We start from the raw sequence: 24,430 nt of genomic DNA, 5'->3' as shown, positions 1-24,430 counted from the left end.
TAAATGAGTAATTTGTGAAAACACACACCAATCAAATAAAATTTACTTTCGCACGCCGGGATTTGAAACCGCGACCTCCAGCTTGTAGCCTATAGCCTTAACCCTCGTCCACGGAAGCCGTCAAAACCACGGTGGCCGTCCTGTATGCTCAGCTTCTGAGAGCCTAGCTTATCTCTGGCTTCGTTGGAGCTGGTCACTTTGTATGGCTTGTTTCACAGAATTTTAAAAATCCATCAATTTTTAAAGTTAAAATTCAAGTTCTGTGAAAGTTATATTCAATTTCTGTTATTATTTCATCATGGGCCGGTTATTGCGCAAAACTTGGATAATAACAGAACTTGAATATTATCTTTGAAATTTGATGAATTGTACAAATTCCGTGAAACACATGTTGCACCAAGTATGCCAAGGAATGTTTGCCGGAAAGATTGCTTCCAATAAATATTGTGATTTTTTGTATTTTTACTAACAAACATACATTTTGATTACAGTTCAGTTTATTACAAAGAAAGGAAAGCAGATGATTGTGGTGAATGGAAGAACTTATACCCATAAGACGACGAGAAAATCTGGCATTCGTATCTGGATGTGCGTGAGGCGAACTAAAACTAGCTGTAACGCTTTGGTTAAGACTATAGAAAACGAGATATTTTATGTAAGCGACGTACATCGCTGCGGACTGTCCACTATTCCACGACCGTATGTTTCTGCAGACGATTTACTTTTGTGAAAATCTCTATTGATTAAGGCTTCGGCAGCGAAATTCGCATTCACTGCAGCCAGGTATTCTTGGAACCTGTAAACAAACTGGGCCGACGCGAACCACCCAACCAAAGGTATTTTTTTACTGGAGAAAACACAGATACAGACATTAAAAAAACATTAATTGGAGAATTTGCCTGCTTCTCAACTCTTTCCTACAGATTAACATAGCAGCATTTAAACATAATAATTATAAGCCTTTACAAATATAATATTACATATATATACATAGGATAATGTGCACAATATCCATTAACAAATGCTTACAAACAATTTTTAGAGAATTAAGAAGAAGTAAAGTCAATTAATTCTAAAATGTTATTAAACAGAAAAGTGAGGAGGTGAGGAAAAATGCATGAAGTCAGTAGGTCAAGGTTGTTGTTTTTATAGGAAAACAGCTTTCAATTTTCTACTGCATGTATCTAAAAATATGTCGGAAACCTTCAGGTTTTGATTTTGATTAAACAATTCATACATTCTATTAGTATTATGCGAGCAATACACAGTGATACGTGATTCATTTGTAAGAATTTTATTTTGTAAATACGTCATTGATATCGCTAATAGCACCCAACACTAGAAATGCAAAAAAAAAAACAATTTATTATTTTTAATACCAACTACTACCCAGAATTTACCCAACTGCGAGAGTCAGTGAATTTATCAATGGCTCTGAGAGCCGTTATTCTCAATGAAACTTACCGACCGTTTGAAAGGAACCGTTATGCAACGTATACATACGCGAGTCGAACTGCCAAACTGAACCTCAACTTATGGGAAAGGAACAATGCAACGGTAAAGGGCGTGAATCGCCGCTTGCAGTTGCTTCGTTCCTTTCCCGTATTTCCTGGCTCGGTTCGCGTTAAGGTTCGCAAATGTATACGTACCATTAGAGAACTTACGAAATTCAAGATTGCGGTTAAAATTATGCACTTTGACATTAGATTCGAGTTCAGCGCACCTTCAAATAAGAAATGTTGGCGGTCAAGTTTTAAACCCTTTCGCGGTCCGCATGTTGGGTATTCGTATGCCTAAGAAATTGAAATTGTATAATAAAGCGTGATAGAGCACAAACATGTACGTACCTGCATAATACATTTTAATCTCGAGTTATTTAACTTTGAAGACTTACAGACACACAGTGGTGAAGTCTTCAAGTGATCAAACGATGAAACGATCGAGAATCGGCGTTTTGCGGGACATTCAAATGTTGAAAAATACAAATGGCGTTGATGTGAACAAATATTTAATATTCATAAAATTGGGTACACATTTAAACGCTTGTACGCCCCTCTCTCATCACAAAAATATAATGAGTTATTAACAGTTTTACCGATATCAATAAATTATACATTCCTTTCACATAAGTAAATATTTATTTGTTTATTAATATATTTGTTTTACTTGTTGTAAGTCTTAAGTTACTATATATAAGTGTTAGATGTTAGACTGTAGTTATTATTATGAATCTTTGTTGCACGCCAGTATATTTATTATGGAATATATATTTGTACAGTGCCCTTGAGGTAATTTTTCATGGAAACGGCGTTACATTAATCAGCCAAATATTATTATTATTTATTAGTGTTAAAATAGATCCACTTTATGTGGTCTAATACAGGTGTCCGAGGGTAAAGTGCGCTAACTTCGGGGGTGATACTACATGATAGTACAAATAAAAACGATGAAAAATTTTTATCGAAATTTTAACGTTTTAAGGTATTTTTAGGCAAAAAAAAGTAGAATTATTTGTATTGGCAAATAAATATTCTTCTATGGAAAAATATTTTTGTACGGGAATTTTTTACTTTATGATAAAATATTTTTGTACGGGAAAGATTTTTTTTACTTCTACCTCACGAAGTTAGCGTACACTCCCGGAAACCCTGTATAAACATAGGTACATTTGAATATTTTTATTTTAATGTGCTTTATCTAGGAACATTTTAAATTTAACTGGGAACTTTGGGAGGCGGGTTTGGGTACCACCGCTCCGGGAACCATTTATTGGATAACCAAGACCTCTGCCATTGGTCACCCCAAGTGGTACGCTACGTTTATTGATTTAGCAGGGGTGCCCGGGTTCATCGGGTGAGGTGTTTTCAAGATGCGCCTGCCCACCAGCTGCGTGGCGCGCCGGATCGGGAGATGCTGGTTTGGGGAGACCCTTTGACCTCTCCAACTGCGGGAGGGATAGATCATTCGTTCGTCACTCCTGGACACACCGATCCCTAGATTCCTACCCGCCCCTCATAACCTTTTCCTTCCCAGAACTTCCTCTCCCTCTTTTCCTTAAAAACACAGCATCCCCAAAGATGACATAGGCCTTGAGGCAAATTATTTTCTTCAGGGCCTCCAGTGTAAAAAATGCTATGTTTTTGATTTGTTCTTTTTAGTCGAATGTTTTCTTGTTGTTTTGTATGGGGTCTGTGGAAGTCTTTATTGGACTGCAGTTTCTCTAAAGTTAGTAATATTATATGTAAACCACCGTACCACGCTTCTACTACTAGTCCAAGCGATGACCGTAAAAATCCCATCCCATAGGCCACATGAACCAAATTAGTACTGGGCTTTAACCCCAAATAAGATTAGTTAAAAAAACGCATTCATCCAGATTTCGGCCCGGGAGGAGTCCTGGAAAGCGACGACTTCCGGTGTCATTTTTGTGATGAAAATATCCGACGTGCCACCTTACCAAAACTAACAGCAAAAGTTGATTGCAAATTTGTTATGAAAAAAAATATCGTTCGGCCAACTTTTGTGTGGGGAGAAGTACCTAACAAATGACATTGTAGGTATCCTCCAGATGTGGCAAAATATCTCATCGGCCACACGAATGAAATCGATCTCAGAATTTAGATAAAAATTCCCTGTTTACGAATATGTCGTTCGGCCGAAATTCGGCCGAGGAGAACCCTGTTTACGCGATTATTCGAGCGAAAAATACCTTTCTTCTATCTGGAGGATACCTACAATGTCATTTGTTAGGTACCTCTCCCCACACAAAAGTTGGCCGAACGATTTTTTTTTTCATAACAAATTTGCAATCAAATTTTGCCGTTAGTTTTGGTAATGTGGCACATCGGATATTTTCATCCCAAAAATGAAACCGGAAGTCGTCGCTTTCCAGGACTCCTCCCGGGCCGAAATCTGGATGAATGCGTTTTTTTAACTAATCTTATTTGGGGTTAAAGAGCCCAGTACTAATTTGGTTCATGTGGCCTAAGGGATGGGATTTTTACGGTCATCGCTTGGACTATACGTAACTGATGACGAATTTGAAGACCAGAAAGGTACGATTCCGAGGTTGGCGGCAGACTTCATATAAAATTAATAATATTAAGTTATGATAATAATTATTATCATGTCCTATATTAAGTCTGCAGTCTGCCGCCGACCTTGTAATAGTATCTGAACGTCTGCACGCAAAATAATAGTCCTGGGGAGTGAACCAGCTTGTGAAAGGCCGCTGAGGACACTTATACACTTATAACTGCTGGACGCTCGCTTAACATTTCACGCTCACATTGAAAAGATCTGTAAATCAGCTACAAGAATGTTAGGTTTTGTCATACACAATTCAAAGGAACTGACAAACCCTGCAGTCATTAGGCTGCTTTACTTTAGCTTAGTGCGTAGCATTCTCGAGAGTGGATCTCAGGTATGGGGGCCAGAGGACACTGTCTATGTACTAATGGTCGAGAAAATTCAAAAGAAATTTTTACGATACCTCTATATGAGAGAGTTTGGTTTTTACCCATGGCTGTTTCCAACAGCATTTATCTCGGGAATGCTGAATATCTGCAGCCTTAGTTCCAGACGGGACGTCGCATTATTTTTGATGGCTTACAAGCTTCTGAATGGTTTAGTATCAATTCCAGACATTCTGTCAAAAATAGGACTTTATGTCCCGGATAATTTCACGAGAGGCCGCCAACACAGGCTTTTAATTCTTCCCAGGTCCAGAACTAACTTACCAATGGTGATGCCCCTGGGAAGACTCACTAGGTTAATTAACTCCCTTCCAGCTAACTTGGATATTTTCCATATGTCCTACAACGACTTTAAGCGCGAAATATTGTATTTGTTTTAACTGTATACTTATGTATAAATTTTTTTCCATATTTTGTTTACCGATTTTGCATATGTTTTAACTGTATACTTATGTATAAAATTTTCTTCAATAATTTGTTTACCGCTTTTGCAATGTATTGGTTTATGTACTGTTTTTGCAAATAAATAAAATATAAATATAAATAAATAAATAAACTGAAAATTGTTATAAAATGATTTTAAATTTATTTATTTAATAAATACTTTATAAAAATGAAATACAACTTGATATTATTTGTTGTTATCGAATTAAGTATTATTAACCCTCTAAGTGCGGTTGTCGGTTTATCGGAACGACACTTTACTCCCCTCGAGTGCGGCGCCGATATTTTTATACCGCGCTGTGTTATAGAAAACGTCTCGCGTTATCTACTGGTACGGTGTCCCTGTTACTTGCTCATTCGACCTTGGATTTTTATTTAGCATGTTTTTGTTCAAACATAACGCGAAACACTTTTGGTACAAAAACTGAAATTTACTATGAATGAACGCAATAAACGCACTTAAAGAGTTAATAATGCAGTTTAACCGTAGTTTTTGGTTATGTTCTAGTTTTGTACAACGTCCATGATATTCAATTATCACAATAACATGCCGATATCGTTATCTGTTAAGATAAAATGCGTTGTCGGGAACAATAATCTACAATTTTTTCATGGAAATATTAAGACAGTTAACAGTTATTAGCGAATAAGCAATACAAGATAGAAACGTTTATTAGGTTAAAATTACGTATACGTTATAATTATGTTACGCCTCAACAATGTGCGACAGTCACCTTTATTTATTTTACTCTTCAAATGTCCTTCATCAATAGGATAAGGTGCTCCTACAGCCGTTGTGTCTTTCATACCCCGCGGGACTGACGAGGGCAACTGAGCATAGCAACTGAACTACCTCGGAACCTTTGGTTTTATAGAGGTATACAATTTAATTAATCTGTGGTTAACTTTGGTTAGATTTGAATACAAAGCGTGGTATTTTTTTCTTTCCAACATCGTGTCGATCATATTTCTAACCGTGACAGTAAGGGAGATACAATGATTTCTATGAGGTCATATGAGATGCTCCGAAAAGCGAACAAGTTGATCAATGCAAAACGAAGCAGAATTCTTGCCTGAACCGACTATGCAATAATTACAATAGCGTATTATCCAAGGTTGATATTTTATGTTGCGAACTTACCAAATACAAGAGGTCCATAAAATAATATTTCTCTGATGGTTTGTGAATAATCTTACGTCTCTATTTTTATATGTATTTCCATTATTATTTGATTTATATCTACAACCTCTCTCCATGGCTATAAATGTATTGTTTTGTAAATTTTTCGTTTTATAAAATCTTTTGTTTTATATAATTTAAAAAAAATTTATATGCCTTTCTTACAAATTTAATTTACTTTTTCCATATTATACTGTCTCAGTAGAGGTAAAGTCACAAGGAGGAAATCCGTAATTGTTTTTTTTGGCCATATAATACTTATGTACACTACAAAATGATTAAATGTATACTGTCGATTTCCCGAAAATTAATAAATACGGGTAAAATAGCTGTTTGTTCGCAAAACCGAAAAAAATTGCTTGAGGGTTAACCGAAGCAAGGTAAAACTATGCTTCCTTGCGGCAAACAGACACGCCTACTGCATACATCTATCGGTTTATCTCTTCAGTGCTTGTGATACTATAACCTCGCAGATTTAGGCTAGAAGTAGTAGCATGCAAGTTTTTCATTTGTAAGAAAATACTTCTTATTATTGTTGATTTGTTTTACTACGCAATTGATGTTGTTTTTTCTTTTTTTTTTGCAGTTATGTACTCCATTTCACGAAAAGGAACGCAGAACATTGTGTACCAGGGGCATACTTTCTTTTTAGAAGCTCAATACAAAGACAAAATGAAGAAACGATGGTCGTGTTCTTTGAGGGCATCAAAGAAATGCAGAGCTAGAATTCACACGGTGGATAGTATAATTATTACCAACAATACGGAACACTCTCACCAATGAAGTCTTTCATTTTATGTACACATTAGTACATATCAGAAATCGCAACCAGAGTTGATGCGAAAACAGTTGCATTGTTTGCCTTAAACACATTTCAACTTTGTCATTCAACTTCAGAAAGAAAATTTCAGTGAACATGAAAAAAGTTCATTTTTAAACCTTTAAATTAGACAAAAAGTGTAGGCACACTTGTTGTTCATTTCTTGTTAATAATAATAAGTAGACATAAGCAAGATAACAGTGTGTTTCTCATTCACGTTTCGCAAGTACATAACTATCAGAAGTTAGGTTAGGGGGTCTATAGAGGCCCGAGTAAATCTGGCTTCCAAGAAACTGGGCGTCTTGTCTATACATCTGATAGCCCTATGGCTATCAGATTCTTCAACATTAGCCAGCTGCTAATCCTACACAAATCTCAAGTACGCTCAGCAATTGAACTTGGGAGCCTTCACTGGGCTGGAACCCCACAATACTTGATAAACCTATTTGATCCTGTGCAAACGAGGGCAGTCCTTGAGTTTGAAAATCTGTTAACAGACCGATTGCCATCTCTAATGTATTTCAAAGGAGCCTGCTCTAAGGAACTAGCAGCACGGATACCCTGGGAACCGGTGCACGTACGTGAAACTCGACGTACACGAGCGGAACGTTCATAGTTGACGTTGGCTTCACGAGAAAGGGCCGTTTCTTCGACTCGTTTTTGTGTAAGTGCCGACGGGATCTGTTTTTCCTCTTTCATATAATCAGGGCCTCTTCAAGTCCCGCATTTATAAATCCCTTCATACAGCCCCTACCTTAACCCGCCTCACAACTCTGCTCAATCGGAAACTAATGTGAGGTGTTACATATCCATACGCACCAATATACAAATCCCATACATGCGCCGTTTTTGAGATAGAGAAGAGTTTATTAGGTTAGGCCTTTAAATCTGGAGGTTACAAATTCATAACTCAATACAATCTTGAATTTATTATAAAATAAGATTAATTTTAGTCCTAGTAAATTATTATCCGTGCGTTTAAACATCTGAATAAACTAACTTATAATTTATGAAGATTCTTCTTATTATTTTCCCAAATATGGTTGGTGATTAATAACACAAACTATGTGAATTTTTGTTTTTGTTCCGCAATATTAACCTTTTATTATTTTTTTAGCTTTCGCTTCATTTGTGACGACCAACAGAGGACGAAAAGCTATAGCTATCGGAACCTTCAGGTTTACCTTTCAGAAGGAGGGTCGGACCTTTACGCGTTGGCTGTGCAACAGACGAAACGACAAATGCAGAGCCAGTCTGTACGTGAGGGGTTCAGTCATAGTAAAAACCTGTCACGAACACAATCATATGTAGGGTCAGCCTGCACGAGGCGTTCGGTCATTGTGAAAACCAGTAACCAACGTAATCATAATACGTGGGGTCAGCTTGTACACAAGGGGTTCGGTCATGATGAAAACCAGCCACGAACATAATCATAATATGTAGGATCAGCCTGTACGCAAGGCGTTCGGTCATGGTGAAAACCACCCACGAACATAATCATATGCAGGGTCAGCTTGTACGCAAGGGGTTCGGTCATGGCGAAAACCAGCTACGAACATAATCATATGCAGGGTCAGCTTGTTGTATTATTGGTAATCCGGTTAAAACGGGATTTCAGGCCGTATACTAAAAAAACTATTAGTAAATTATTTATCGGAACACGTGTTTATGCACCTGCATTTGCCTTGTTAATATACAACGACGAAATCCTGAAATATTAGGATTTTAGTGAACACGTGTTACGACATCGTATTTTCGTGATAATACGTTCGTTCATTTTAACAGTTTATTAGGAAACCTATCATTTCATTAAGAGCCTGCAATCACGATTACTAATAATTTGAAGAGATTCATGGTAAATTAGCAATATTTTAAATCAGTATGTTTTCTCCATGTGTGTGTACGACAGGAATTCGATCCTATAATCATATAACCACGTAATCGTATTATGTGGAGAGATTTTATTCAGTTTGATTTGTGCATTATTTATTTAAAGTATGATTGTGTATTCTGCACCTACTTAAAGAATTTTATAAAATTGCTTACGAATTAATAACTTCTACAGATTGACTGTCCAAAGTTAAAATATTAAATACCTGTACCATTTTTTGTAAAGGTCATTTTATTACTTTTTATAATATATTCTGTGTTGATAGCTGTCGAAATTGGTTCATATGCAGGCTTAAGTTTTCCAAATTATAAACGCTTTCCAACAGAGAATGTAATTTTTTTTCGATTTTCCAATTTTCTTACTCAAGTAATTTTTAGTATAACACTAAATGCTGTCGATTTTTTAAAGCTTTTAAATTAATTTTTAATTTAATTTTTTAAAAATGCTTTGCAGTTTTGGCTAGACTAATAATGTTTCTGTTTCAGATTTTAACTTTGGACAGCTGATTTCGTAATCATTGAACACATTTTTTTTTTTAAAGTTTCTTTATTCAATGAAATTATTTGTTACATGCATTGAGGAATTTTTCGACCACCATGCTAGGCACATGCCCGTGTTATGGTGGTCGATTTTCTATACATTAACATAAAGAATGTGAGAGAATATAAAATAAAATAACATATTATTAAAGAATATTTAAGAACATAAAATAATGTAAATGAATATATAGTAATATAAGAAAGTATGGAAGAATACAGTAGAATATAAAAATATAATAGCATAATATTTATATAATATAATAGCATAATGTATATTATATCATAATATTAAGTAATAATATTTTTTTTAAACTTATATTTTTGTAATTAAATTAATAAGTCAAATTACTGTGCAATAGAACCTAACAAACTAAAAATATAAAAAAATATATATTGTGTTTCTGTTCTTAATGCAAGTATTTTTTCTCTTTAAAATGCTCAGTGGGAGACAATAATAATAATAATAATATTTGGCCAATTTATATAGCGCCGTTTTCGTGAAAAATTACCTCAAGGGCTCTGTACAAATATATTTCTTCAATAATTAATAACGGGGAGCGAATATGTGTGTGTATAATTTTGCTTAGATTTATTTATGATTTACCATACACCCTTACATTGACAAAAATAAATATAACTAAATAGGGTACATGAATTTTTATAATTAATGTTACATTTCGCATTCTGGGTGTAAAATAGTAGTGCAAATGCAAACATATATTTGATTTTGTTGAGCAGAATTTTTTCCATTAACAACTATTTTTATGTTTTTAAAGATTTAACACCCGGTGTGCGATTTGGAAATAAACAAAGAACATTGTTTTCATAAATATACAGATTTTTAAAGTACATAAATATGTTTATATTACTATGTTTTTAAGAATTCAACCCTGTAAGATGGTTTTAATATATTGTTTTCTTTCTTAATAAATGTTTCCATCGAAAATTTAGTTTTATTTTCATTTGCCTTTCCAAGTGATTAACTAATCCAATTTTTTTTAGTTTATTCATCTGGTAAATCTAGGTTTTAAGGGGAAGAATAACCTCTTATTACTTTTAAACAAAGAAGTTAAAGTAACATTGCTTTTTTTCTGTTATGACTTGAATTTTAATTTTTCCTCTAACTCAAGGTGTGTTAAGTTTTGTTAATCGTTAAATTTTAAATATTATTATTTTATTTATAATTAATTGTTTTAATCATATAAATTCCTAGAACACTGCTGTAACTGAATTTTTCATTGCAGTCGAGTTCGTGATATCAAATCGCGGTCGGCGACACTTGAAGCTGAACGGCTATACATTCTACGCTGAGAAGATGCATCCTGAAATACAAAAAGTCCGGTGGCGTTGCACCAGAAGAACATGCACTGCGTACGTGCACACAGTACACGACGCGATCCTCGCCGTGCAGGACAACCACTCGCACGTCGCGCCCGTGCCCAAGTACGCGCACTCCCAAGTCATCTCCGTGACCCCCTCCATAGACTACATTATGCAGAAATGATCCTTGTCGAAGCGGTACGCAAGGAAGAAGAAACTGGCGAAGATGAACGCGACTTCATTCTTCAATTAGGGAACGTTCATACTTGCGTCGGAGCAGGCTACTTGTTAGTCGCACCGCAAAAAAATACCTAAATCATATTTTTCATTAAAAAAAACGATATGAACTTTTATCGTTTATTATTTTCTTACATTATGTAGAAATGATCTTTGTCAAAGCAGTATGCAAGGATTCTTCGAACAGACTGACGAAGATGAACGATAGTTCATTCCTCAATTAGGGAGCGTTGGAACAGATAACTTGCTAGTCGCACCGCTAAATAATACCTAAATCATGTTTAACAGAAGCAATGTAAATTTTGCTCATCTATTATTTGCTCATTTATTACATTGTGTAGAATGATCCTTATCGAAGCGGTACGCAATGACAAAGAGATTGGCGAAGATGAAAGAGAGTTCATTCTTCAATTAGTGAATGTTAAAACTTGCGTTGGAGCAGGATACTTAGTCGCACCGCTAAATAATACCTATAACATGTTTTTCATTTAAAAGAAGCTATTGAAATTTAGCTCATTTATTGTTTACTTATATTATGTAGAAATGATCCTTGTCGAGGAATTACGCAAGGAAGAATAGACTGGCGAAGATGAACGAGAGTTCATTCTTCAATAATGGAGCGTTGTACCCGACTATCTGTTGGTCGCATCGCTAAATAATACCTGGATCACATTTTAAATTTAAACCAAGCAATTGAACTATTACTGTTATAATTGTTTTAAAATAGCTTATTTTAATTCAGGGCACCGTCACTCATTTAACGTAATATCTTACCTCTATTTATTGATCCTAAGTGCTTGAAATGAATCATAATTCTATGTGTCTATATGTATATATATATTATAATATAATTGTCGCATATTATGTGTATATATTTACATATTCTATGTATAACTGAAAAACGAATAAGATATTTAGTGTGTTTTAATACACTTCGATACACACTTTCAGGTGCTTGACAGTTCGGTGTGATACGTTTATTGTAATGTAGAATGGACAATCTGCAATCTGTACATCTTGCCATACCATTGTGTACGTTGTGTTGATAAAATGTACGAAAATCTAGCTACTCGCACATAAACATATTTTATTCGCGTTTATCTATAGATATTCCTCCATTATTTTAGATTAATGCTACGATGTTATTGTGAGCATTGTTCTTCTCTGCATTCTCTATTGTTATTATTTATCATTGTGATATCTTTAAAATTAACATATATTCCATTCCTACATTCCAATGTTTATTTTGAATATATTTTTTATTTCTGTACAGGATTCCCTGATTTATGTTACAATAGTTGTAAATATTTAATGTTTTTTGCAGTTATGTGTGTATCTTACGAAAGTACACCCATATATCAAGCCTTTTATTACAATGGTACTTGTGTATAAATATTGACGTTTTATAAGAGATGACAAAATAGGTTTAAGTAAATAAATGATGAAAATGTGGTATAATTAATTTGGAATAATGTGTACAAAATAATCATATTGTGTGAGTGTGCACCGAAAAGTTTTCATAATTGGTGGAAAGATTACTTGTTTATACATATATGTAAATTATTGTTGATTTTGTTTTCCATATTCGTTTGTAAGCACAGTTTCTTTTATGCATTAACCACTATCCCACCCCAATGAGTTATATAATTCTAATTATCTCTAATTATCCACATAATCCGTCTTACTTATAAAGATTCACTAATACGCCGCTACAGCGTTGGTATACAGTGAAGAGAGCCGTTTACTGCTCGGGTTAAAATCGTTACTCATAATAACATTCATGCAAGATTTTTTTAGACTGGCACCACTTTGTTCCAAACATCGAAAATACGGTCATTTTCGCGTTTAGTTGTTTATTTCTCGTTTCTTCAGATGTCTGTCTGTTTTTAATTGCGTCGAAATCCGGCCAATTTAGGCGTATCCTGAACACACCATCGGGTGAGGTGTGTTCAGGATGCTCCTGCCACCAGCTGCGTGGCGTACCAGATCGGGAGAGGCTTGTTTGGCAAGACCCTTGCGCGTCAGTGGAAGGATGTCCGTCACTCCTGCACACACTGATTCCTTAGTCATTCTTACCCACCTCATATACATTTTACCTTCCCAGAACTTCCTCTCCTTCCTTTCCTTAAAAAGGAACCCCCACACGGCATTCCAAATTATGGCCCTGAGGGAAATTATTTTCCTCAGGGCCTCCTATGTGGGGTTAATGTATATAAAAAAAAATCGTTTATGTGTTCCGTATTTGCTTTGGTAAATCGATTTAAACTATTATCCTTCCGATAGTGCGGCAAATGGGTATTACTGCTTTTTACATTTTTAATACGCGACAGATCGACATTTGTCAAATCAACCAGATTGTTAACAAAGCCCGCCAAATACGATTGTAATACCTAATTTCCTAATCCTTTGGGTCGGGCGGTATACGCAATAAGCATTCGCTTGATTATGAGTAACGTTTTCTACTAATAATACCATTCTTATACCCCCGTATTATCGACTATAAATAAGACTGATAAAGTCGGAATATAAACCTCATTTCAATCGCACGGGTGATATATTCCACTTACAAGCCTTTCCGGCGGATTAGTGGAATAATAAAAGATTTACTAGTGGTCGTTTACAATAAACCAACAATGTTTTGAATAGGTAATATCACGGCAATGGGTTCAATATGCGTAATTGTTAAGATTAAGAAAAGGACGTGTATATGGTTTGGGCATATAGAGCGGATGAACAAAGATAGAAGTGTAAGAATGTGTGACGCGAAAATTAATGGTAGAAGAAGTGAGGGCGCCTGAGAAAGTCATGGCACGATCAAATTAATCCAATATTTGAGTAAGTCAGAGTAAGTCTTCCGTTATTAAGACAAGTCATAATAACGGAAGAGTATGTACGAGAGGGTTTATTTATGTGAATGAAGCAAGCAGTATGTGCCGAGACAGACGATAGGGATAGGCAGAGAGAACGGACATAACGTCTGCCTATCTGCACCGCGAAAGGGTGTGATGGTTAGTTAGTCAGGTAATGTCACCCCATTTGAAGCTTTCATTTCTTCCCCATTGGTCAGTTTTGGAACATCTTATTGTTATATTTCCCACATTAGTAGGTGTATGTTTTTAGTTCAATTTTTTTCTAAGCGCAGTGAACTACAAATTTGCGTTACATAATAAGTATAGTAAAAAAATTTTTATATCGCATCTATTGTTAGAATAAATAATAATAAAGTTTAAGAGGCAAGTTGTCTAGTCAAATGAAGATATTATTTTGAAAGGGATTATAGAAAACATTCCAATACATAAACATTTATTTATACGCATGAAAAAACCTATAAGAAAATTTCTATGTTTTTGTAGAACATATTTAATCTAATTTTATGTATTTATTTAACAATGTGTAGTGTAGCTAAATATTCATCCAAGCTATGTAAGATTAAACATGCAAAATATAATTGCACTTGAATTAAGCGTTTCATTTCTTGCACCGATTATCAGTAATTACTAATTACTCAGTAATTAACACCCAACACCCAGACTAGCTCAAGGGCGCTTCAGTGGAAATTGCTTGGTTTGCTTCCAATATGCAATGTGCAATGTGCAATATGCAATATGACCGAGACGCGTGGACAGGTATGAAACGCTCCATACTACTCCATACACTATCTAAATATATTTCATTCTTTAAGCCCCCGCATACCTACCCAATTTCTACCGATTTATATAAAGTTTCTGGCTATAATTGTGACCTTTTCCGATTTTATCTTTTTTCTTCACTTTTTTACTCATTGGGTAGTTTGTTTGTGGCAATATCTTAAAGACGTTTACCTGAATTTTTAAACCCCCGCATACCCGATATATAACAAGTTTCTCGTTAACTCGTCTAAAAAAAGCATATGTTATTTTTTAAGATAATATCCATACATTTATTATGCCGAAACGTTAATTATATGAAATTCCCTTGATATAAAAAAACCGCAAAGTAAGCTTCGAAAATTATTTAAAACACGATTTGTTCTGTTATTTAATACGTTATAGGCCTGAAAAAATCACACTGTATCTTTAAATGCAACTAAAGCATTTGTCGAGAGATTTTTGCTCTATTTCAAACGAGTCGTGTTTAATTAGTTATTGTCACCATTTTCGCTTAATTATTATCGTTTTTTAACATTAGCGTGCTCTCTCCTACATTCTTATTAACATATATCCCTTTCAAACCATCTTTTAACGCTTACTACGGGGCCTTAAGGGTAAACGTAATATGAATAAATAATTTGTGCCGAGACAGACGGTAGGTATAGATAGTGAGAACAGACATATCGTCTTCCCCACAAGGGTGTGATCTAGTACGTATACGTATACGAGCTATTTTATTTATTTGTGTTTTCAATTATAAAATATAGGCCATTAAAGAATTTCAATCATTTTTCATGATTTTATAGGCAACTTGGGAATTTTTGTGTGAATTAATTGTATATAATTTTAAAAATATAATCAATCCCAATTTACTGTGATACTGATATGAAATATAAAATAAATAAAAAAATATCGTAAAAAAGGAATTTTTGGGCCGTATTTTAATTTATGTACGGCAAATTTGTGTTCCGACGTAAATCAGTCGTTTGTAATTTATTATAATTTCAGCCCTTCAAAATGATTTTTTATTTTAATCATAATTATCACTAACTAAATTCAATCGTTTAAAGACTTCTATTTTTTAAATTTCATAGACAAATAAAATAATAATTTACATTCATGATCTTTACAATCCCTTTTGATTTAGCAAAAAGTATTCAGTTTTGTTGAGCATTTTGGCCTCAAAACTAAAATTAAGTTTGGTGTGAAAAATGTCGCCCCTTAAGGCTGAAACAACCACCATCTTAAAGGTAACGGCTGCGCAGTCTTTTCATACAAAATTTAAATTTGGATTGGAGGCCAAAGTACACAACAAAACTAAAATATTATGTTTGCAATAAAAAAGTATAGCCAATATCTAATACGGATATGTGCTATCTCATTTATTTGTGTTGAAAAATTATGATACGTAGTTAAATAAATTAATTAATTTTGCTACATTTTAGATTTTTCGTGAATTAATTGTATTATATAAAAAAATAATTTTACCTTACCTATTGTGGTAATATAACTAATAATAAAGTAAAAACTAAAACGTGAAAAAGTCGTTTTTTGGGTAGAAATTTTAATTTATGTACGACACTTTTGGGTTTCAATGTAAATCAAATCGGTCATTAGTATTTTAAGTTTAAGCCAATCAAAATGCCTTTTATTTGTGAGTTTTATATTTCACTATATTTGTACAGAAAAATTGAGTAATTTAACAATTGCCGAAGTTGCCTCCAAAATCATGAAAATTTTATTTCTTTAACGGGCTATATGTCACAATTTAAATTACAAATAAATAAAGTATCACATATCCGTTACGAGGCAATTGCTATACGTTTATATTAAAAATATAAATTTTCATTTTGGTTAGGTGTTTTGGTCTCAAAACCAAATTTATGTTTTGTATGAAAAAGGTAGCGCAAAAGTTCCTCTTAAATATGTTGGTATTTAACTTTTTTCGAAACGTAAATATTATATATATATTCTATGATTTTTCCAGGTTGGCTAAGGGCCGAATACATCAGGAGACGCAACGGTAAAGTTCTATTGATGTGTCAGGGATTCACCTACTACCAACACTCCGTCAAGAGGGGACAGAACGTAAGATGGCGCTGCTCCTCCTACGACAAGCTTAAATGCAAAGCCTGCGCTTTCACCAATCAGATGCATTGCGTGGTGGCCATTGAGAAGGAACATACTCACATTCCTCCGAGGTATTTTCGCACTTCGACGGGGGAGTTTATCAAAATGTAGCGGTTATTTATTTGGCAGAACAGAACGCTTTTCTAGCAGTTGGAGGTATTGAGTATTGAGGTCGAGTCTTTCAGCGGTTGCCGACTTACTCCCATTTTCATAACAAGTTATGCTCAGTAAAAATGTTTTACGTCCACTTGTTTCGCACAAATTCACTAGTGACAAAGTCATCAAATGACCATTCAGCGACATGTTGTTATTGCGACAGTTGAAAAGTTCCCGTTAAATGCTGATTGCCTGTTTTTGTCAGCTTTTTTGATAAAATTTTTCAATAAAATGTGATAAAAAACAACTATTATGTTGTTAAGCTTGTCAACTTATTACAATTTGATGGAAAGTTGAAACGGATCTAGCATCGGCGTTTAAAGTGGACCTTTCAAATGTCAAAAATCAAAATTACGCTTATTGGCCATTTGATGACAATGTTACATTTGAATTACTGCGAAACAACTGGGCCTTAATCTACTACAGGTTTACAGTTTTTTTTTTAATACCTTGACCTTCATTAGAATAAAGTATCAAAAATGCGTGTACTGTACATACTAAATCATAAATAACATTTTTTACATCATGTCAAAAATGAGCTCCTGTCAACTGTATTACTAAGATGTACTATAATTAATAAATTAAAGCTTTAAACAAGTAATTAATGACTTAGGTACGGTAGATATGGTATATTTCCCTGTTGAAAGACTACCATTCTCCGAAACATTGCTTAATATGGCAATAGATGTGATTAGTGACCAGATCTGAATAGCCCAGAACTTCCACATTTCCCTTTTCCCCATCTCCGTCCCCGCCCCACTCCCTTTAGCCTCACAACATACCCCCATGGGGGATGACATAGCCGCACAGTTGGGCAGTTGGGTCTCTTTGGCGGTATTCAGAACAACAACAAAACTGATACATGTATTACACTTGAATCGAAAGATTTGTTACACAAGTCAGTGTAACAAATCTTTCGATTTCGATTTCAAACAACATTTTCGATTTGAATTCATATTTTACGGGAAATTAATAGTTTTGTCGTAGAATTTTTTATTCCATGCCGAAAGTGCTTACCTACATTTCATTTAACCCTTACGCTATCGAATTGGTCGAGATTTGCAAATAAAATTTAACGCAGTTATATAATAAAATAATCCTATTTTTACAAAAAGTAGGTACATCCCGCATGACTTATTATTTATTTGAATGGGCCTTTTTTATTTTTAGATAATTTTGTTTTATCTCAATTAATATATTTTTTAATTGATGAAAAAAACTATTATCCAGGTATCCAATTATTATTAACTTTTTTTAAAACACAAATAACTTGGTTTGCATTACTTTATTATACAGGGTGTATCGGCACTAACCCGACAAACTTTAACCAGCTATTCCTTAGCACATTTGGAGTAAAAAATGTTATGTGCACTTTGCTGTCCGGTAACGTTTTTTTTTAATAAAAAATTAATTAAACATATTTTCACCACATGTCACCACTGTTTTATCCTTTGTCAAAATTTGAAAGCAACATCGCAACTCTCGCGTGTTGCTGCGAACGAAGCCCGTATTACATAATCCAGTACCAGAAAAGAAATATTTTATTTAACAATAATGATTATTCACATTTTTCGTATGCGAATCACTGATTGTCTTCTTGTATTGTACACATCAGTTTTATTTTTGTATCTAAATTGTTTCACCTCTGGAATGCTTTGGTTTCACCTCTTACGCGTTTCACGTATTAAATAGTCTAATTTTGAAACTAAGAAACTAATTAGTAGATTTCCTGAATTTATAATCGAAGTCCAATAATTCTGAGCACTTTTAAAAACAATTTTCCTCACTTAGGTACTTATCAATAATAATAATTGGATTATTTGAACAGCGCCGTTGTTTTTTAAATCACCGTAAGTGCTCTGTCAAAATGTTACTTGCTAGGCTATCCTACAACGTATATTTTTTAATAAATTTAGTTATTTACAACTTCGCGGAATGTGATTTATGAATATTATTGCTTATGTTAAAAGCCTTCCAGAATTACCGGAATATAACGAGCAGCTTGACACACTTAAGTTTATTTCCACTAATTTGAAGGTACAAAGAATGTATAGTTTTAAAAACAATCCCGATGAATCAAAAAACGGTTCATATAAAACTGCTGCGCAACACACTGAGACAAAGGAAAGCACTCACACAAACGTCATGACTGCATTGGATTGACCACCTGCAAATGAATGCTGCCAGATTGCTAATTTATTTAAACAATAATTATTAAATTTTATTTAAAATATCGCAATTTTTTTAAAAAATCGACAATAAATTACAACTATAATTTAAAAAAAATATTCTTAACCCCACGCTTTTTCGTAATTGATTAATTAATTCAGAATTTAAACGTTGCTTGAAATGACTAGCCGTATTTGGTGACCAGATCTGAATATCCAGGTTCAGAATTTAAACGTTGCTTGAAATGACTAGCCGTATTTGGTGACCAGATCTGAATATCCAGGTTTAGAATTTAAACGTTGCTTGAAATGACTAGCCGTATTTGGTGACCAGATCTGAATATCCAGGTTCAGAATTTAAACGTTGCTTGAAATGACTAGCCGTATTTGGTGACCAGATCTGAATATCCAGGTTTAGAATTTAAACGTTGCTTGAAATGACTAGCCGTATTTGGTGACCAGATCTGAATATCCAGGTTCAGAATTTAAACGTTGCTTGAAATGACTAGCCGTATTTGGTGACCAGATCTGAATATCCAGGTTTAGAATTTAAACGTTACTTGAAATGACTAGCCGTATTTGGTGACCAGATCTGAATATCCAGGTTCAGAATTTAAACGTTGCTTGAAATGACTAGCCGTATTTGGTGACCAGATCTGAATATCCAGGTTTAGAATTTAAACGTTGCTTGAAATGACTAGCCGTATTTGGTGACCAGATCTGAATATCCAGGTACTTCCTCACCTTCCACTCCTTCCCTTAGCCATAAAACTTACCCCAATTCAACATAAAAATTGTTTAAATTATCGGATGTAATGAAATGCATAATAATTAGACCCCAAAATACTTAATTATTCAGGGAAATAAACCCCTGAGTCATCAGTTGGAAATACCAACGACATTAAGTGAAATTAACAATGCAATAATCCTATTATTGCATTGTTTAAAATTTCACTTAATTATTAGCATTAGCAAATAATATTGGGATTAGCAAATAATAATTTACGACAATTTACTCGGAAATCAATAAAGCCAGAATAATAAAAAAAGAAAGTTATCACTTACGTCGTCTGTAAGTGGCTTTACCAAAGTTTGATAATGCCGTCAGAAGGTGAAACAGCTGTCACGCGTAATAATAATTACAACTAGCAGAACTTGTTTATAAACACACTGTTTTTATAAATTTTTTAATAAGACTGTTAAAATAAAAAAAATCTCTAAATTGAAATGGAGTTCTACAAACTAAACTTAAAATCAAATAAATTTATTGCGAAGGTTCAAAGTACTGTACTGTAATATTATATTAAATAATTTTTACGTGTTTAATTATTGTTTAAAGTCAGATTAAAGCGATTAAAAAACCCACCTGGCAATTCTTATTCGAGTTTCGTTGTTTTTACGTATTGGCGCGCTTACAAGCATCAGTCGTCTCATTTTTAACCATTAATATTTAGTGTGTAGGAAAGAGAGAAGACGCTTTTCGACACACTTGTCGAAAAACTTGTTGAATGCCGACGGGCATACTCTTCTACAGATTTTATTAAATATTGATATGTAGGTAATATTGATGTGTAAATGAATGACATTGTGAGAATTTTACCAATAAATAATAAATGAAAATGCGGACATGTAGTTTATGTTAATTTTTTTATTGGAGCATTTGTTCGAAGTGACTACCATTATTTTCGATGCAAGCGTGTAGTCTTGTTATATTTTGATTATTTAAGTTTGCAGGATTTGCTTTAATTTCTGCAGCGGCTTCCATCACTCGTTCGAGCAGTTGCTCTCTTGAGGCTATTGGCTTAGCATACACTTTTTCCTTGAGAGCCCCCCACAGGTAGTAATCCAGGGGGGTCAGGTCGGGTGATCTTGGTGGCCAAGCAATGGCCGGACTTCCACGGCCTATCCAACGACCAGGAAACTCGACATCCAAGTAGTTCCGCACGGCAATCGAATAGTGTGGTGGGGCTCCATCGTGCTGGAACCACATTCTCCGTAGTAATTCGAGGTTCACATCTTCCAGAATCTCGCCCAGTTGCACTTGTAAGAACTCCAAATACATCGGTCCATTTAGTCTGGGAGGCAACTCGATTGGACCGAGTATTTGATTTCCCAGGATTCCTGCCCACATGTTGATGGAAAATCTGTCCTGGCTCGACGACTCCCGAACAAGCTTGGGGTTTTGTTCAGCCCAATGGTGCAAGTTGTGCACATTTAGCACTCCTGTTTTAGTGAACTGTGCTTCGTCGGTAAACAATATGTTTTTCATGAAGTCTGCATCTCTTATGACATTATGCAGCATTCTTCTGCAGTACACGACTCTGGAAAAGTGGTCATTCTCCATGAGGCCTTGGCAGCGCCTATAGTGAAAAGGTTTGAGCCCGTGCTTCTTCAGAACTCTCCATACCGCCATGTGTTCCCTGTGTCCTATCATCAGAGCGACCCGACGCACGGACAGCGTGGGGTCTTCGGTAATTAAGTTCAGGATTCTCTCCTCAACTGCCACAGGAACGATGTTGTGTCCTCCGCCGGCGCCTTCAATCCGTCCGATGCCACAGTCACGCAATTGTTGATACATCTGAAACAAAACAACAAATAACAACTGCTTTTATTATTCAGCTCAGTAATAATGTCAAATAAACAATCGCGGGCTTTTTCACTCATTTTATTTTTAAAGAACACTTATTTTAGGCACATATCAGAAAACTTACGTTTTCTCTTCATTTATTTCATTTTTTTATAGTAAAATGTATAACAAAGTGTTTTAAATTATAATTTTCTTAACTAGGTACGGTTGATATCTTGGATTCACAGGGGTGAAATTGAATTCAAGTAATTTAAATAATCCCATGGTGAGAAAGGGAGTGAATTCAATTGCAGTGAATGATGCATTTATTAGAGATTAAAATTAATTAACTTTTTAAAACGCCGTTTAGTGACCACTGAACACAAATCACCTAAAGTACAATTTACATTTTTAAAGTTGGTGGCCCCTTGTTATGTTTTTAATGTTCCCAGTTTAAATTTCAAAAGCGCTTTTTGGCATTATCAATGAATGTAAATAGTTTCAATAAACAATTGATAGGGTACAAACCTGGACAAAGGTAGCATGGTGTGGGACGCGTCTTCCAGGAAACCTCATGCGATACTCCCTTACGGCTGCTCGTGAATTTCCATTGCAAAATCCATAAACAAAAACAATATCTGCTTGCTCGGCAGGTGGATAATTGAGGGGCATATTTCAACAGTAAAAACTTAGATAACAAAACAAAAACGAAACTAGAAACTTGATGACATGCGAACTCCCAAAACAGCACTGACCACTGATACGAGACGGGGTGGCGGGAACCACACGGGACTTGAGACAGAATATGTGTGAAAGAGATGACAGTAGCGCGGCGTTGCCAATTATTTTACCCCTATACTGTGGGCAGTAGCGGAGTGTGGAAATTTTATTTATTTTTTGTTTTTAAAAGAAAAAAAATGTTACCGGACAGCAAAGTGTACATAACATTTTTTACTCCAAATGTGCTAAGGAATAGCTGGTTAAAGTTTGTCGGGTTAGTGCCGATACACCCTGTATACAACTTCTACATGTTTCTGATGAGGTGAACTTCGTTCACGAAACATGTAGAGGTTGTATATAATAAAGTGACGTAAACAAAGTTATTTGTGTTTTAATAAAATTAAATGATGCCATCACAAAGTGATAAGCTTTCAGAAGAAAGTTTCTTCGAAAAATTTATTATTAAATGTTAGGAAATAAAAAAAATTCTCCGAAACTTATATTTAAAAAATGTATATATATTATATTATTACCCAAGTTAAACGATTTTTATTTCACAGTAATATATTTGGGATCGGAAGACTTTTTTTAACAAATTTCTGTAAAACATTTCGACTTGTTTTATACTTGACTCTTGTTAACTCCACAAGATGCTCATATCTACATCTATGTATATATAATGTGTATAAAATAAATAAACCTGAAATACATATTGATAGTAGTGTTTAACATTAAAACAAATCCAATCCAAATCAAGAGTTTAGTGGACAATTTATTCAGACTGAGGTAGGCAAAAACGGATTATTAAGTTTGTTTGTTTTTCAACGACTTGTTCAATTCTGTGATGGAGAGAATACATAGACTGGGCACTAGACACATTCGAAGCCAAATTAGTTCAGCACTCTTTAGTTAATGTAAATAACGAGTAATTATAATTTATGCATTTGCTTAACCCCTTTAAGCTAGTTTTTTTTTATAAAAAAGTGTTTTAAAAAATCAGGTTAAATAAAACGATGCATTCTTACATACACGAAAATGTGAGCACAGTATAGTAAAAACGAAATAAGCAGCTCAAAAACACGACCGATCTCTGAGGCAAACTGCAGGCAAATTCAAACTGCGTAAAATACATCGCTAACTATGGACGAGCCTTACTCGTGTTAGCTAAAAATAGAACGCTGCGAATCGAACCTGGCGAGCGTCACTCGGGCTAGCAGAAATTGGAACTAACTAACTTAACAGGTATTGTATTTTATGCTTTATTTTTTAATTTACAAAAACAATGTTATTCTTTTTTTCAATTTAATTTATAATCGTTCTGTAAAAGCTCAATAGAAACTAACTAACTAACTAACTAACCATCACGCCGTTTCCCCGCAGGGGTAGGCAGAGAGGACGGACCGCCAAACAACTCGGTCTTGGCACACACTCCTTGCCTCATTCACATTCATACATCGTCTCATACATACTCTTCTATTGTTCTGACTCTTGACTAAGCTTAAATTTAAGCTCAATAGGTCGTTAATAAATTAATAATTATAATGCATATTACATGTATTGTCTATTTTAACCCATTTAGTAAATATTTATATTTTTTATGTTTAATTAACGTTCCTCCCCAGGTAATGGAGTCGACCGCGCTAACTACTTAGCCAGATCCCGATTGGGTAGGACCGACATTTATTTCGTATATTAAAACTGCTGTAGTGTCATCCAATTTAAGATAAATGTGGAAATGTCGGCGTGTGTATGCTTGATTGCTACCAAATTGATAGAATGCATCGTCATCGACAACAAATCTATCTGCTGAGTTTCAGCTCGATCGGATATCGGGAAGTGGGTTAATTTCCGCAAACAAAAGTAAAATTCAAATAGATTTATTTAAAAAAAACATTGCTTTGCGTAGCAAGGTAATCTGCAGGATCTACACGAGGTAGAGTTTGAGCCTGTAGGTATTTATTATATTATTATTTTTTAATAATTACCTAATGGTTACGAGGGAAGGTTTTTATGCATAGCACAAAGGATAACAAATTATTATAAACAACAAATACTCAACTGAAATACCCATACAAATTGAAAAAAATCTTATATTTAATTATTTGACGGGTTTGTGATAAGCCGTCGTAGCTCATCGGTAGTCAGAAGACTGCGG

At 34.5% G+C, this 24,430-nt stretch overlaps 1 protein-coding gene across 44 annotated transcripts in view; it reads left to right on the top strand.

Moving 5' to 3' along the window:
• LOC149418217 (uncharacterized) overlaps window positions 1-24,430 on the top strand; it is a 598,424-nt gene that overhangs the window by 412,640 nt on the left and 161,354 nt on the right. Inside the window, exon 5 of one of the 44 annotated variants that reach the window (XM_089639765.1) lies at window positions 16,523-16,791. The exons of 40 other annotated variants lie outside the window; for them this stretch is intronic. In XM_089639765.1, the coding sequence (XP_089495891.1) occupies window positions 16,523-16,776 (254 nt within the window). In that variant the 3' untranslated portion in view covers window positions 16,777-16,791. Of the gene's footprint in view, window positions 1-6,685; window positions 6,898-8,036; window positions 8,246-10,593; window positions 10,869-16,522; window positions 16,792-24,430 lie in introns of those variants that run through there. 3 more of the 44 variants (XM_089639764.1, XM_089639796.1, XM_089639795.1) reach the window with 3 other exon arrangements.

This window comes from Hesperophylax consimilis, chromosome 14 (genome assembly GCF_061612785.1).
Source record: "Hesperophylax consimilis isolate HC1 chromosome 14, BYU_Hcon_1.0, whole genome shotgun sequence".
Taxonomy (NCBI): Eukaryota; Metazoa; Arthropoda; class Insecta; order Trichoptera; family Limnephilidae; genus Hesperophylax; species Hesperophylax consimilis.
The sequence above is the reverse complement of the archived record's forward strand: the minus strand, read 5'-3'. Positions and strand labels throughout refer to the sequence as shown.